The 15,297-nt window shown below is 38.4% G+C and overlaps 1 protein-coding gene across 2 annotated transcripts in view; it reads right to left on the reverse strand.

Moving 5' to 3' along the window:
- The window catches only part of CDH20 (cadherin 20), a 200,939-nt gene that overhangs the window by 46,819 nt on the left and 138,823 nt on the right, over positions 1-15,297 (reverse strand). The window contains exons 2-3 of one of the 2 annotated variants that reach the window (XM_036419047.2): positions 11,656-11,705; positions 11,301-11,529 (exon numbers count right to left, since the gene is read on the reverse strand). In XM_036419047.2, the coding sequence (XP_036274940.1) occupies positions 11,301-11,528 (228 nt within the window). In that variant the 5' untranslated portion in view covers position 11,529; positions 11,656-11,705. Of the gene's footprint in view, positions 1-11,300; positions 11,706-15,297 lie in introns of both variants that reach the window. The other variant, XM_036419045.2, reaches the window with a different exon arrangement.

A 15,297-nucleotide genomic window follows, 5' to 3' on the forward strand; every position in this document is an offset into this window, starting at 1 on the left:
AAAGAGAGCTCTAAATTGTCCATTCATACAAAGCAGTTACTGAATACAATTTTATTTTCTTAAAAGTAATTTATCAGTAGCCATGTACTAGTATATCTATTATAGTTGGAAGAAATGTTATACAGATATTGAGTAACTGGAAATCTTTGGAATTCTGAGTAGATAGAAGGTGTGTTCATATTGGAAATGGTTTTTAAAGTGGGCCTAAGGAATTTGAATGTGATTGAACAGAGAGTAGGTGACTGCATGTCTTGGGCAGGACAGTAGCATGGGCATACTTCTGGGGTAGGGACAAATGTGGTACGTGTGGCAGGATCACTAAGGAGACCCAGCTCAGTTGGGATCAGGACTAGATTTGAGAAATTGTAGGGAGGGCTGGTTAAGGGAGAAGGAGTCATTTTATTAAAGTCCTCAAACTGTATGCTAAGAGTTCTCCAGTGCTTTCTTAATCAGAGGAGCAATGTGATGGAAAGGGTGCTTTAAGGAGATAAATGTTCTGAGTCCTGGGGTGAGGGATGGATGAGTTTCTCCACAGGGAGGCAGGCAGCATCTGCTTAGTGAGTCTAATCATGAAGAACAGAAGGACCACAGTAATGACAAAGATTGGAGAAGATGAGGTGAATCTGAGAAAAAATGGCAAGGAATAGGGATAGGATGTGGAGACTGGCTGTGTGTGAAGAAAGAAGACAAGGAAAGGAAAGGAAGTCAAGGAAAACTACTACCACTATTAGCACTATAACTGTTACTGCCACCACCATTACTACTGCAGGGTAACGTTTAAGATTTTCCTCCAAACTAGACACTGTGCTAACAGTTTTCCATGTGTCAGCTTATTTAATTCTTAACTACATCATTTTTAACATCTTCTATATAATAGGTGCTTTTTGGGATTTGAGAATAAAATAGAAGCAATATCTTTGTCCTCACTGATTTTATAGTCTAGTCTGGGACTTCAGACATTATACATGTAAGTAAACACTTAAATTGTAGGTTGTGATTAGAACTATGAAAAAAAAAATAGTGAGAGAGTCTAATAGAAGGGCCTACATTAGAGAATGGTATAGAAAGATCCAAATCTGAATGAAGAGGCAGCCGTGAGAGAAGCCAGGGGAAGAGCATTTCATTGTGAGTTAACAATAAGGCAGAGCTTGACAAGTTATAGGAACTGACACAGCTATGCCCCTGGAACACAAGAGTGAGGGAAAGAATAGCATGTGATGTGGGAGGCCAGGAGGCAGACTGGGTCAGGGAGGAATGGCATTGTAAGGTGTGTGTGTGTGGGGTCTGGATGATTCAAAGTACAATGGAAAGATACTGAAGGATGTTACCTGGTGCACACCCTATCCATGGCCCAGATCAGAGCTGCTGGTGTGACCTGGTGTTCCCATCCACAGGTCATAGGACCACATTGCATGTTCACTGCCAGAAGGTCATAGGGCACCATCCTGATTTGGGTGCCAGGACTGCACAGTGAATGCCAGAGGGCCCTCAGGAACTGTGCATGTGTCCCTTCAGACCCCGATAATCTGAAGTGGTCAACTGATGGACCAGAACCTTGGGAGAAGGGGTACAACTCAGAGCAGAAACAATAAAGGTGTGAAACCCAAGGCAGACCCAATCTCTAGTCTGGCAAGACCTGGATCATTAAACCACTAGGGGCTTCAACCTCTTGGGCCAGAAGCAGGGAGCCCAAGGCCAGAAAGAGAAAGAAAAATGGGTAGACAAAGAAATAAATCCCCAAGGAAAGAAAAGGAGGAAGTGCCAGAAAAAAACAAAATGAAGTGGAAGAAAGCAATATGTCAGAATGTCAGAGAAATAATTCAGAGTAAGGGTCATGCAATTCCTGAAGCGGCTAGAAGAGAAAATTACCAACATATTTGAGAATTAAGAGGAAATGAAGAATGATATATCTAGCTACAATAAAAACACAATGGAAGGTTTCAACAGTGGACTATATGACCAAATCAGTGAGTTAGAAGACAGGGTAGAAAAACATACCCAATCTGGGGGAGGAGACAAGATGGCAACCGAACAGACGGACTTGTTCTGACCCTGGTCCCAGAACAGATAAAAGCAGCGTCTGAGTCACTCAGGGACTATTGATTGGCAGCTAAGGGGCAGTGGAACTCTAAAGGAAGGTAAGGAAGGGTCCACTGGACAGGATTGCCTAACCAAGCAGCCAGCACAGTGGCGGTGGAGACCTCTCCCGGAGCTACGGGCTCAGCGGGAAGGCTGCGCCATCTTACCAGGAAAGGAGGATCTTCTCTGAGGCCTGAAAAACCCACAGCAGAGGAGACCAAGGAGCAGCTATGATGCCCCAATAGGCACAAACATGTGGATTCAAGGGTGTTTTTCGGTCACCCACGGAAAGGTCAGAGTTTGCGGGGATAGCGTGAGGGTTCTGGGTCCCCACTGCACCGGCAGCGACTGCAGCTGCTGCATGCCTGAGCGGCCCCACCGCAACTGCAGCTGCTGTGCACTCGAGTGGCCCCACCGTGACTGTAGCCGCAGAGCACCCGAGCGGCCCCCTCGCCGAGCTGTGCCAAAAGAAGTCTGCAGCTGCAGCGAGAATCCTGCCCTGCAAGACCCAGTGCTGGGTTTGGCGTAATCTTCCCCAGAAGCGGGACTTTTTTAAAATGCCAAGGGACACGGGACAGATTGTTAAGAATTGGGGCTGTCCTGCCAAGGGCGGAACCTTCACCCCCTTGCTTCTGAATACTAGGGAAGGACTGTCCAGTTGGGCATATCCTGGGAGACTGCAGGGGGAAATTGCCTTCCTGGAAATGGGGGATTGGAGCCAGAAGAGAGAGTCTGGGAGCCAGCCGGCACCCTGGCAGCTAGAGCCATAGGAAAGAAGGCCAGAGCAACCAAAAAGACTGGGAGGTCAAACCAGAAACACTGCCACCTAGGGGCTGAATTACAAACTGCCTTTTTTTTTTTTTTTTTTTTTTTTTACTTTTAATTAATCAAAAATAAATGGACACAAATAACTAAGATAAAGCCTACTTAAAATTAAGGACTACCTTACAAAACAGGTGAAGTGGAATGCTGGGAACTGCAAGGCGTGCCAAATACAATAACAGAGGAAGTGAATGACCACTACTAGACATTTTTATGCTAATTTTACTATTCTTTATTTTATTTTCATTTTTTACATCTTTTATTTTATTTTCATTTTTTACATCTTTTAAGAAACGATTTTTTTTCTTTTTTTCTTACGTGATTTTACCTTTTCAATTACTACATTTTTCAATCTCAATCATCACTATTACTACTGCTATTTTGCATTTTTTTGTTTCCTTTTTCTTTTTTTTCCTCCAGTACATTTTATTTTCTCTTTATTTTACATTGGGATTAGCCTTCATTCTATTTTAATCTCTACTATAGCATCGTTCAACCCTATCTCAACTCAACCTTTACACCATCACTTTCTTACTAACCTTTACCCTTTTTGTCTCCTGTTTATCCTATTCCTTTCCAGCTTTAGTTTTCCCCCTATTCTTTCTGTATACCCCCTGCTAAAACTCTCACCATACTTATTGACCTAATTTCCAACCCCCTGATCCAAGTGTATAAATACCACTCTCTTCATTATATTAACTAGTTAAAAAACAAACAAACTGTTCTCCTCCTATCCTTTTGTCATTGTTTGCGTGAATGCTGATTATAGTGAATTTTTATGCTTTTTAGTGAAATTGTTTTGCTTATTCTTGTGTTGTTATTGTTGCTTTGTATTTTATAAAAATCCTTTGTTTTTGTTTGTTTTTTACTTTGGTATATCATAGCCTTACTTAATAATAGTGGATATTATAGTTTGTATTAATCTCCAAGTATTATTGCAGGGATTGGCTGGGATTAGTGGTTATTCTATGGGAATTTTCTCCATATATATATATATATATATATATATATATATATATATATATATATATATATATATATATATATAGTTTGTTTCCCCTTTCTCTCTTAGTCTGCTTCTTCTCTCTCTCTCTCTCTCTCTTCTTTTTTCCCTGTTCTCTCTTTTTTCTTTTTTCCCTGTTTTCCAACTTCATTTCGTCATTACTTTTTTTCTTCTTTTTCTATCTCTTTATTTATCCCTCTATTTTTAAATTTTCTTTATTTTTAATTAATTTTTTTTTTTTTTTTTTTTTTTTTTTTTTTTTTTTTTTTTTTTTACCTTTCTTCCTTCTCTCCTATCCCCTAATTTGCCTTTCTCTAGTGGTCACCTTTATTAGAGGTTATTAATATTGCAAATACATTCCTGTTAAGTGCCTTTTGTGTTGTACCTGGTAGTGTTGTATTTTGTGCCTTTAAATCAACACAGGAGAAGGGACGTCACATAACCAGACATCCTGAAAAGAGAGACCATAGGGAGACAAAGAAATAGCCCACAAATGAAAGAAAAGCAGGCATCACCAGAAAAGAAAGTAAATGAGTTAGAGGCAAGCAACCTACCAGAGCAAGAATTCAGAGTAATGATCATAGGATGGCTAAAAAGAGTGGAAGAGAATTTGACAATAACCAAGAAGAAATGAAGAATAACAATGAGGAATTGAAGAAGAACCAAGAGGAATTGAAGAAGAACCAAGAGGAAATGAAGATGAACCAAGAAGAAATGAAAAACTACATCGCTACCATGAAGAATTCAATAGAAAGCATCAAGAGTAGACTAGATGAAGCAGAGGACCGCATCAGTGAGCTAGAAGACAAGATGGAAAAAAATACCCAATTAGAGCAGCTTCTAGAAAAAAAAAAAAAAAAAAAAAGCAGGAGAGCCTACGGGAGCTTTGGGACAATACAAAACAAAATAATATTTGAATAATAGGGGTTCCAGAAGGAAAGGAAACTGAGGTAGACATGGAAAAAGTATTTCAAGAAATAATGACAGAAAACTTTCCTGAGATAGAGAAGAAAAACCCCACACAAACCCAGGAGTCCCAAGCAAAATGAATCCCAGAAGATCAACACCAAGGCACATTAGAATTAAATTGGCAAACACCAACGACAAAGTAAGAATCTTAAAAGCAGCCAGAGAGAGCCAGAAAGTTACATACAAAGGAACCCCCATCAGACTAGCAACTGATTTCTCAACAGAAACTTATCAGGCCAGAAGGGAATGGGATGAAATATACAAAGTCATGCAAAGGAAGGGTCTGAATCCAAGAAAACTGTACCCAGCAAAGCTATTAATCAAAATTGAAGGGAAAATCAGGAGCTTCACAGACAAAAAAAGACTGAAGGAATTTATCTCCACCAAACCAGCAATGCAAGAAGTGCTAAAGGGTCTACTGTAAAAATAAAGAAATAGGAAGCGAAGAAGGAACACAGGGGTATAGAATAAAAATGTCATCAAATGAGTACCTATCAATAATAACCTTAAATGTAAATGGATTAAATGCTCCAATCAAAAGACAGAGGGTAACAGATTGGATAAGAAAACAAGACCCATACATCTGTTGTCTACAAGAAACCCACCTCAGAAAAAAAGATTCACACAGACTGAGGGTAAAGGGATGGAAAAAGGTTTTCCAGGCGAATGGAAATGAAAAAAAAAAAAGCTGAGGTAGCAATACTTATATCTGACAAATTAGATCTCAGAGTGAAGGACATAACAAGAGATAATGAAGGCCACTTCATAATACTAAAGGGAGCAATCCAACAAGAAGAAATATCTCTGGTAAATATATATGCACCCAATACGGGAGCTCCCAAATACATAAAAAAACTGCTGGAGGACATTAAGGGAGACATTAATAGCAATACAATCATAGTAGGAGATTTTAATACCCTACTGTCACCCTTCGACAAATCATCTAAACAAAAAATCAGCAAAGAAATATCAATCCTAAATGACTCACTAGACCAGATGGAATTAATTGACATCTTCAGAACATTCCACCCCAAAGCCACAGAATATATATTCTTCTCAAGTGCACATGGGACATTCTCAAAGATAGACCACATTTTGGGACATAGGCAAAGTCTCTTCAAGTTTAAGAAGATAGAAATCAAATCAAGCATCTTTTCAGATCATAGTGGCATAAAACTGGAAATTAACTATAATAAAAATAACCCAAAGAAATCAAACACATGGAGACTAAACAGCATGTTATTCTCTGGGTTTCCAGAGAAATCAAGGAAGAAATTAAAAACATCCTGGAAACAAATGACAATGAAAACACTACAATTCAAAATCTATGGGACACAGCAAAAGCAGTTTTGAGAGAGAAGTTCATATCCCTACAAGCCTATTGCAAAAAACAAGAAAAAATGGTAACAAATTATCTAACTCTACAACTCAAAGAGTTAGAAAAAGAGCAACAAGAAAAGCCCAGTGTAAGCAGAAGGAAGGAAATAACAAAAATCAGAGCGGAGATAAAAGACATAAAGACTAAAGAAACAATACATAAGATCAACAAAACCAAGAGCTGGTTCTGTGAAAGGATAAACAAGATTGATGAACCTTTAGCCAGGCTAACCAAGAAACAAAGAGAGAGGACCCAAATAAACAAAATCAGTAACAAAAGAGGTGAAATAACAACAGACCCCGCCGAAATACAAAGGATTGTAACAAAATACTACGAACAACTCTATTCCAACAAACTGGACAACCTGGAGGAAATGGACATATTCCTAGAAAAATACAAACTTCCAAAACTCAACCAGGAAGAATCTAAAAATCTCAATAGACCAGTGACTTGGGAAGAAATTTAAACAGTCATCAAAAAGCTTTCAGCAAACAAAAGCCCAGGGCCAGATGGCTTCACAGGAGAGTTTTACCAAACATTCAAGGAAGAAGAACTAAAACCTATCCTCCTCAGACTATTCAAAAAAATTCAAGAGGAAGGAAAACTTCCAAACTCCTTCTATGAAGCCAGCATCACCCTAATACCAAAACCAGATAAAGACAACTCAACGAAAGAGAATTACAGGCCAATATCCCGCATGAACATAGATGCCAAAATCCTCAACAAAATTCTAGCAAATCGGCTCCAGCAGAACATCACAAAGATCATACACCATGACCAAGTAGGATTTATTCCAGGAATGAAAGGATGGTACAATATCTGCAAATTAATAAACGTGATGCATCACATAAACCAATTGAAAGATAAAAATCATATAGTTATATCAATTGATGCAGAAAAAGCATTTGATAAAATCCAACACCCTTTCCTGATAAAAACTCTCAACAATGTGGGAGTACAAGGATCATACCTCAACATAATAAAAGCTACCAGTATATATGATAAACCCACAGCCAACATCATACTCAATGGGCAAAAACTAAAACCATTCCCTCTAAGAACAGGAACAAGACAGGGATGCCCACTCTCACCAGTCCTGTTTGACATAGTACTGGAAGTACTAGCCATTGCAATTAGACAAGAAGAGGAAATAAAAGGCATCCAAATTGGAAAAGAAGAAGTAAAGTTATCCTTATTTGCAGATGACATGATATTATACATAAAAAACCCAAAAGACTCAATTAAAAAACTAATTGACTTAATAAATGAATTTGGCAATGTAGCAGGATACAAAATTAATGCCAAGAAATCCATGGCATGTCTATACACCAACAGTGAAATTACAGAAACAGAAACAGAAACTAAAAAAGCAATTCCATTTATCATCGCACCAAAAAAATTAAAATACCTAGGAAGAAATTTAACTAAGGAAGTAAAGGACCTATATGCGGAAAACTACATAACAGTGAAAAAAGAGATAGAGGAAGATGTAAACAGATGGAAGAACATATCATGTTCATGGATTGGTAGAATCAACATCATCAAAATGTCCATACTTCCTAAAGCAATCTATAGGTTCAATGCACTCCCCATTAAAATAGCAACAGCATATTTCACTGACCTAGAAAGAACTCTCCAAAAGTTCATTTGGAACAATAAAAGACCCCGAATAGCCACAGCAATCCTGAGAAAGAAGAGTAAAGTAGGAGGGATCTCAATACCAGACTTCAAGCTGTATTACAAAGCCACTCTTCTCAAAACAGCCTGGTACTGGCATAAGAACAGACATATAGGTCAATGGAATCGAATCGAGAACCCAGATATCAACCCAAATCACTATGCTCAATTAATATTTGACAAAGGAGGCACGAATATACAATGGAGTCAAGACAGTCTCTTCAATAAATGGTGTTGGGAAAATTGGACAAATACATGCAAAAGAATGAAACTATTGTAGATCACCAACTTACACCATACACACACACACAAAAAAAACCTCAAAATGGTTACAGGACTTAAACATCAGACGGGAAACCATAAAAATACTAGAAGCATCCACAGGCAGCAAAATCTCAGACATATGCCAAAAGAACTTCTTCACTGATACTGACCCTAGGGCAAAGGAAGCTAAAGAGAAAATAAACAAATGGGACTACATCAAAATAAAAAGCTTTTTTACAGCAAAAGAAACCATCAACAAAACAACAAGAAAGCCCACTGTGTGGGAGAACACATTTACCAGCGTTTTATCCAATATTTTCTCCAAAATTTGTTGGGAACTCAGACAATTTAACAAAAGGAAGATAAACAATCCAATCAAAAAATAGGCAAGAGAACTAAATAGACACTTTTTGAAAGTGGACACATAGTAGACCAAGAGACATATAAACATACAAATCAAAACAATATTGAGGTACCATCTCACATCAGTCAGATGGTTATCATCAACAAATCAACAAACAATTGCTGGCAAGGATGTGAGGAAAAAGGAACCCTCTTGCACTGCTGGTGGTAATGCAGACTGGTATAGCCACTGTGGAAAACAGTATGGAGTTTCCTCAAAAAATTAAAAATGGAACTCCTATTTGACTCAGTGATCCCACTCCTAGGATTATATCCCAAGAAACTAGAAACATAAATCAGAAAGGATATATGCACCCTTATGTTCATAGCAGCACAATTCACCATAGCTAAGATCTGGAAACAGCCCAAGTGCCCATCAGCAGAGGATTGGATTACAAAACTGTGGTACATCTACACAATGGAATACTCTACAAAAGAAAACTCTTTCCATTCACAACGACATGGATGGACCTGGAGAGCATTATGCTAAGCCAAATAAGCCAATTGGAGAAAGATAAATATCACATGATCTCACTTGTAGAATATAATGAACAACATAAACTGATGAATAAAAATATATCCAGAGCCAAAACCTGTTTGGCTCAATGGATAGAGCGTCAGTTTGGGGACTGAAAGGTCCTGGGTTCGATTCTGGTCAAGGGCATGTACCTTGGTTGCGGACATATCCCCAGTAGGAGGTGTGCAAGAGGCAGCTGATCGATGACTCTCTCTCATTGATGTTTCTAACTCTCTATCTCCCTTCCTCTCTGTACAAAATCAATAAAATATGTATTAAAAAATATATATATATATCCAGAGACATAGAAGCATTGAGTAGACCATAAAACCTCAGAGGGAAGGCAGAGGAGAGTAAGAGTTCAACCAGAGGACTTATATGCATTCATATAAGCATAACCAATGGACACAGACAGTAGGGGGATGAGATCATGTGCTGGGGGTGGAAATGACCAGAGAGAGGTCAATGTGGGAAAAAGGAAACATATGTAATATTTTAAATAATATAGAATTAAAAAAATCATGCTGGGGCTGGTTTGGCTCAGTGAATAGAGCGGACTGAAAGGTCCCGGGTTGGATTCCCGTCGAGGGCATGTGCCTTGGTTGCGGGCACATCCCCAGTAGGGGGTGTGCAAGAGGCAGCTGATCAATGATTCTCTCTCATTGATGTTTCTCTCTATCCCTCTCTCTTCCTCTCTGTGAAAAATCAATAAAATATATTTAAAAAAAAATCACAAGATGGTGAATCCTCCCAGGGAATGAGTTTGGGTAGAGGAGAGGTCCAGGGCAGAGCTTATAAGACCTCTAGTAATTGAGGTCAGGGAGAGGACCAGCAAGAGGCTGAGAGGATTGTGAAGGTCATGAACCAAAAATGATCATGAATCAAGAAGAAGGGGCTGGCTAGCATTGTCAATCAACATAATGAAACCATTGGCTTTGGTAGTGGGGAGGTCCTTAGGAGCATGGGAAACACAGCTATAGTGCAGTGGTGGGGATAGAAGTCAGATAACTAGGTTAAGAATTGAGTTGGAGGGCCCAGCCAGCATGGCTCAGTGATTGAACATTGACCCATGAACCAGGTGGTCATGGCTTGATTCCAGGTCAGGGCATACGCCCGTGTTGTGGGCTTAATACCCAGTGGGAAGGGGGCATGCTGGAGGCAGCTAATTAAGGATTCTCTCTCATCACTGATGTTTCGATTTCCCCTTTCCCTTCCTCTCTGAAATAAATAAAAATATATTTAAAAAAAAGAAATGGGTGGGAGGAAAGCATTTATATAGACAACTCTTGAAAAGTTGTAGTTCTTTTATTATCCCCATTAAACATTTGAAGAAACAGAGGCTAATGGGGCCTAGTGAACCTGTCCTAAGTCACTCTGGAAGCCCTTGGCAGACCAGAGTCTGGAACCCAAATGTGTCTGATTCTGACTCTGAAACCCATTTTCTTAGCTTTAGTGCTAAACAAGTGTTTAAGTTATTATTAAAATGAATTATTTTCTAATTAGTTCCTTGTTTCCCACTTTCTCTCACTTGGTTGCTTTCATAACATGGTCTCTTATTAACAACCAAATAATGTAAACATAGGAGAAAGCTTGGATTAAAAATAAAATGATAGATATATCAAGGGAATTTGAGTATAAAGTTTATGAATATATTCATTGATTGTCTCCAGTTATCCTTTAGGATAGAGCACATGCTAAGATTTTTTGAAATGAAGAATGTTGTTTTCTCATCCCTTCTCCTTACATTTGGGCCTTAGGCTATACCTGTGGAAATGCTTTGAAGAAAAAAAAAAAAAAGCAAAAAGCCCTCTGCTTCCTCCTTTGCATGGAGGAAGTTTCTTTCTTCCCTATCCTCTCATTCTTAAGACTTACTATGCTTCTTTTGGGACTTGAATGACTTGAATGGCTCTTGCAGGGGCCCAGGCTTTTCCTCCAAATCCCACTCAAAACACCCCGCCTGTCCACTTCCCCACTCAGAGCAGATGCATGAACAAGGAGATAAATATTTCCTTTCTGACTGGTTATCTGACAAAGTAAAAATTAGATTCAGCTAGCTGTCAAGTAACATACCACTTGTTAAAATTGTTCCAAGGCTTCAGACACAGTCTAGGTGAGCTTTCATACTCAATTCATATTCAATTACAGCATTCGATATCCTGATCATTTATCTTTTCTTTGACAGTTCTTACCTTCCCAACATACAAAGGGTCAGTTCCAGTGTACTCTTCCAGAACAAAAAACTGGTTCCAAACCCAGCTCCTCTTTGTCCTTGAGTGTGGCTGTGGCTTGTCTGACAGGAGCGCTTTTAATTTGCCTGGTGGTGTTGGTGTGCTCGAGAGAACGGTGGTCGTAAGGTCCATCAATCCCCAGAAGTACAAGGACATGCCAAGTCCAAGCCAGCTCTTTGCATTGCTCATTCTACCAGAAGTCCACGTGGGAATGCCAATTTTTCAGAAAGTAAAGTACAGGATGGTAAGCCACTGGAACTTGAGTATTTTGCAAGTACAATAAAAAAAAAAAAATAGCAGTTTATTGGATACTTACGCTTCCTAAATGAGATCCCAATTCAAGTCAATGTGCTTGAAGTTGACTTCCTGTCAAGTTAAGGAAAATACATTGTAATGATGTCAATTTCTTTCCTGTGGGATGGTAGCAAGTTTTCAAGAAATGCCACTACTGAGTTTTCTACTTAACAAATTAAAGAGTCATCACATGTTATTGCTTTAGAAATGTTTGAGTAATAAATAATAATTTGATAAAAGAATAATTTTTCTTGCTATAACCAATCCCAAACCTTTGGATATGGATTTCAGTGGGAATAATAGTAATGCATAAATTTCGTCTCATTGGTAGTGTAGCTGGAGGGTTATGCTGTGTTATTGATTGGCTTGAATTAAGAGTGTGCACTTTGAAATATTTATGATCAGCCAGCCTTCTAAACTCTTAAAAATTATATCCATTTCCAAAATTTACAGCTAATAACTAATATTTTCATTAACCCAACTGCTTTTCTTGGCTCATTAAAAACTAAAAGCAAACTTTATTTTTTTTTGCCACCCACAATTATCTTATGTTGTTCCATGTTACTGATAATATTAGGAATCTTGGACTTCATTTCTCAGCAGCCATGGATCACTTCTGACTTTAATCATTCTCTGAGCTCATAGTGGAATTGCAGTTTCACACTCCACTGTTTCAGCTCTCATGCACTGATAGGAACTGCTAATGTGACCTTTCTAGGATTGAATGGTCAGCTAGTCATTGCATCATTCACAGGAGACTTTAAAATGCTGTTAGTCTCATGCTACCGTGGGCACACTAAGAGTCTAGCCTTCACTTTTTCCCTCACTGAAAGGATGGGGATGGCAAAAAGATATTGACTTCTACTCTGGGGACATCTTTTCATCAGTTTAATTTCTTTTGTTTTGTGAGGTCAGAATAGCTTGTGACCTCACTCCTCTGCTGTGACCTCATTAACCCTTCGTTGAGCTGGGCTTAATGAGGTGGTATAGCACTCAAGCCACTCATGCTAAAAACAACCAAGATGTCACTGTTAATGTGGAGAACTGCAGTCATCTTCTCAGAACAAATGTGTGTATTTGGGATTTCAGATCTTTGAAATTAATTAATGCTTCATTTCTCCAAGTGGTTTAAAATGAATGCATGGATGCTAGCTCAGTTACCACTTTCCACCTATCATCATCAGAACTCATTTTAACTTTCCTCCCAAATACACAATTATTAACACGAACAAAGGAATTAAAAAAATCTTATAATTATTTCATACAGTATGCCATTTCATTTTTGTACAAGAAATCACTTCAATGAGGACTGAGAAAGGGAATAAGCAAGGAGGACTATAGAGTTTTTGTAACAGAATGGGAGCTATGCCTCTCATAAGTTCCAGCTCTAAAGGTGGACTGATGGTTCAGTGAAAACAAACCAAGTGTGCCTTATTTAAGGTGATGTGTTTGTTAATAAAGAGCAATGGCATGCCAAAAGGTGAGTTACCAAGTATTAGTGTCCCCTCTCTTTGGACCAATAGATGGAAACCCAGCTTATATTTCTCTGATTCCTAAGGGGAGATGTTCTGGAAGAAGGAACATTAATCCAGGATATGAATTAATGATATAGATTGGCGAGAAATAGCTAGTAGAAGATAGACTAAAGGATATTGCCAAAATAAAAAAGAATACTGTGATTAGTAACCATAAAGGGAATATTCCATTTGTTATGAGACTGAAACCTAAGAGTCAATCACTTTAACTCTTCGTTCTATCTTCATTATCTCTGATTTGTTTACTTCGATGCACTTTTGTTTTTCATCTGTTAAGCAGGGACAATACTGCTTCTCCCACCTCAAGGACTACCATGGGTATATGTTGGGATAATGCAGGTGAAAGCACTCTGAAAATTACTAAGGTGCCCACCGGCATTTGAACAGTCACATAGGAGAAATGACTTAGGTAATGTGTAAAACTGATAAAGCTAAACCTGAAACATTTCCCGGATACTTTTTGTACCAAAATTCTTAAAGGGCTTAATGTATATATACATTATTTCATGGACTTCTACATCTGTGATAAGTTCTACTATTTAGTGGGTTCTGTTCCAGTCTAATTGTAATAACCAAACATGGTTTTTCCATATGAGGAAAATTAATGAAGGACTGGCTATTGAAAAACTCCCTAGAATAGAAAAAATTATTACTTTTGGATGGCATTCAATAACGATAGAACTCAGTTTATCTAGTATATTTCCTTTAATGCCTGTGTTTCATACGTGTACATTTTGCCTAAGAATGACTTCTACTTATTTATTTTTTTTCTGGCTAGTTTTAGCACATTGCTTTGAATTTGAAGTGCACAGGTGCACATACATGGATGGGGTGTGCAGATGTCCCCTATCTTGCTCCCCCTGGCTAAATTTATGAACAGAATGAGATTTGAGGAAATTTTGAGGGATTTTAAGTACTTTCCCTTATATTCTCCCATCTCTTACAAAATGGACATGCATTCTTGCCAATTAAAACTTCCATCTTTACTTATAGATGTCATCTGCAGACATCAAGGGAGAAAATTGATCTTTGGAATCTTTGTGATGAGTGTTTTATAGGTGGGTCAGTCCCTTCAGCTTCTATCTCTCTCTTGTCTACTTTGGCCTCCTACCCTCCAGTGCAAAGCCCTCGTGTTCTTCTCACTGAATATTGTCAGCTTTGGCTTTCTACACTCCAGTGCAAAGCTTTGGAGTGTTCTTCCCTCTCACTGAGCATGTGCAAAAGTGGCCTCTGATTGTTTAGGGCTGGAACCCTTGGTGATCCTGTGAAAGCTCTGATGGCCTGTGTGCCCCTCTCATGTCTCCTTTTAAAATCTTTCAGCATCTAAGCCCACAGTTTTCATACACTTTTTTATGTTAAATAACTTGATATCTACAGTTAATGCAGAACACTTTATTCCTTCTTTTCCATGGTGGAGTGCAATGAAAAGTACTTCCTGCCTAACTTTTTAAAAAATATTTTAAATCTATATTTTTGATATTATTATAGATGTCACTCTTTTCCCCCTCATAGATCTCCTCCACCGGTTCCCACCCCACCCCAGACTCTTGCCACCCTATTGTCTGTGTCCATAAGTAATGTATACATACATATAAGATCTTTGTCTAATCTCTTCCCTCACCTCCCACACCCTCTCACATGGATGTTTCTCTGAAAATTTATTTCTGCTTTCTTCTGACATTCTTCACAATTTCCTATTCATGTTATCCTAAACAAGTTGCTCCCCAGATGCAACCAGTGTTGGGATTCTGAGCCAGGCAGGAAATTGTTTGGTATTCAAATCATACCCATCCTCTTTCCTCTGAGAATCATCAGTCTTTCCATTTCCATGTCCCTGATTCTATTCCATATACCAGTTTATTCTGTTCATCAGATTTATTTATTTATTTGATATTTAGATTCACTTGTTGATAGATATGTATTTGTTGTCACTTAGTTGTTTATAATTTTTTATCTTTACCTTTATCTTCTTCTTCATCTCTTTTAAAAAAAATATATTTTATTTTTTACAGAGAGGAACAGAGAGGGATAGAGAGTTAGAAACATTGATGAGAGAGAATCATCGATCAGCTGCCTCTTGCACACCCCCTACTGGGGATGTGCCCGCAACCAAGGTACATGCCCTTGAC

Source organism: Pipistrellus kuhlii, unplaced genomic scaffold (assembly GCF_014108245.1).
Source record: "Pipistrellus kuhlii isolate mPipKuh1 unplaced genomic scaffold, mPipKuh1.p scaffold_m20_p_6, whole genome shotgun sequence".
Taxonomy (NCBI): Eukaryota; Metazoa; Chordata; class Mammalia; order Chiroptera; family Vespertilionidae; genus Pipistrellus; species Pipistrellus kuhlii.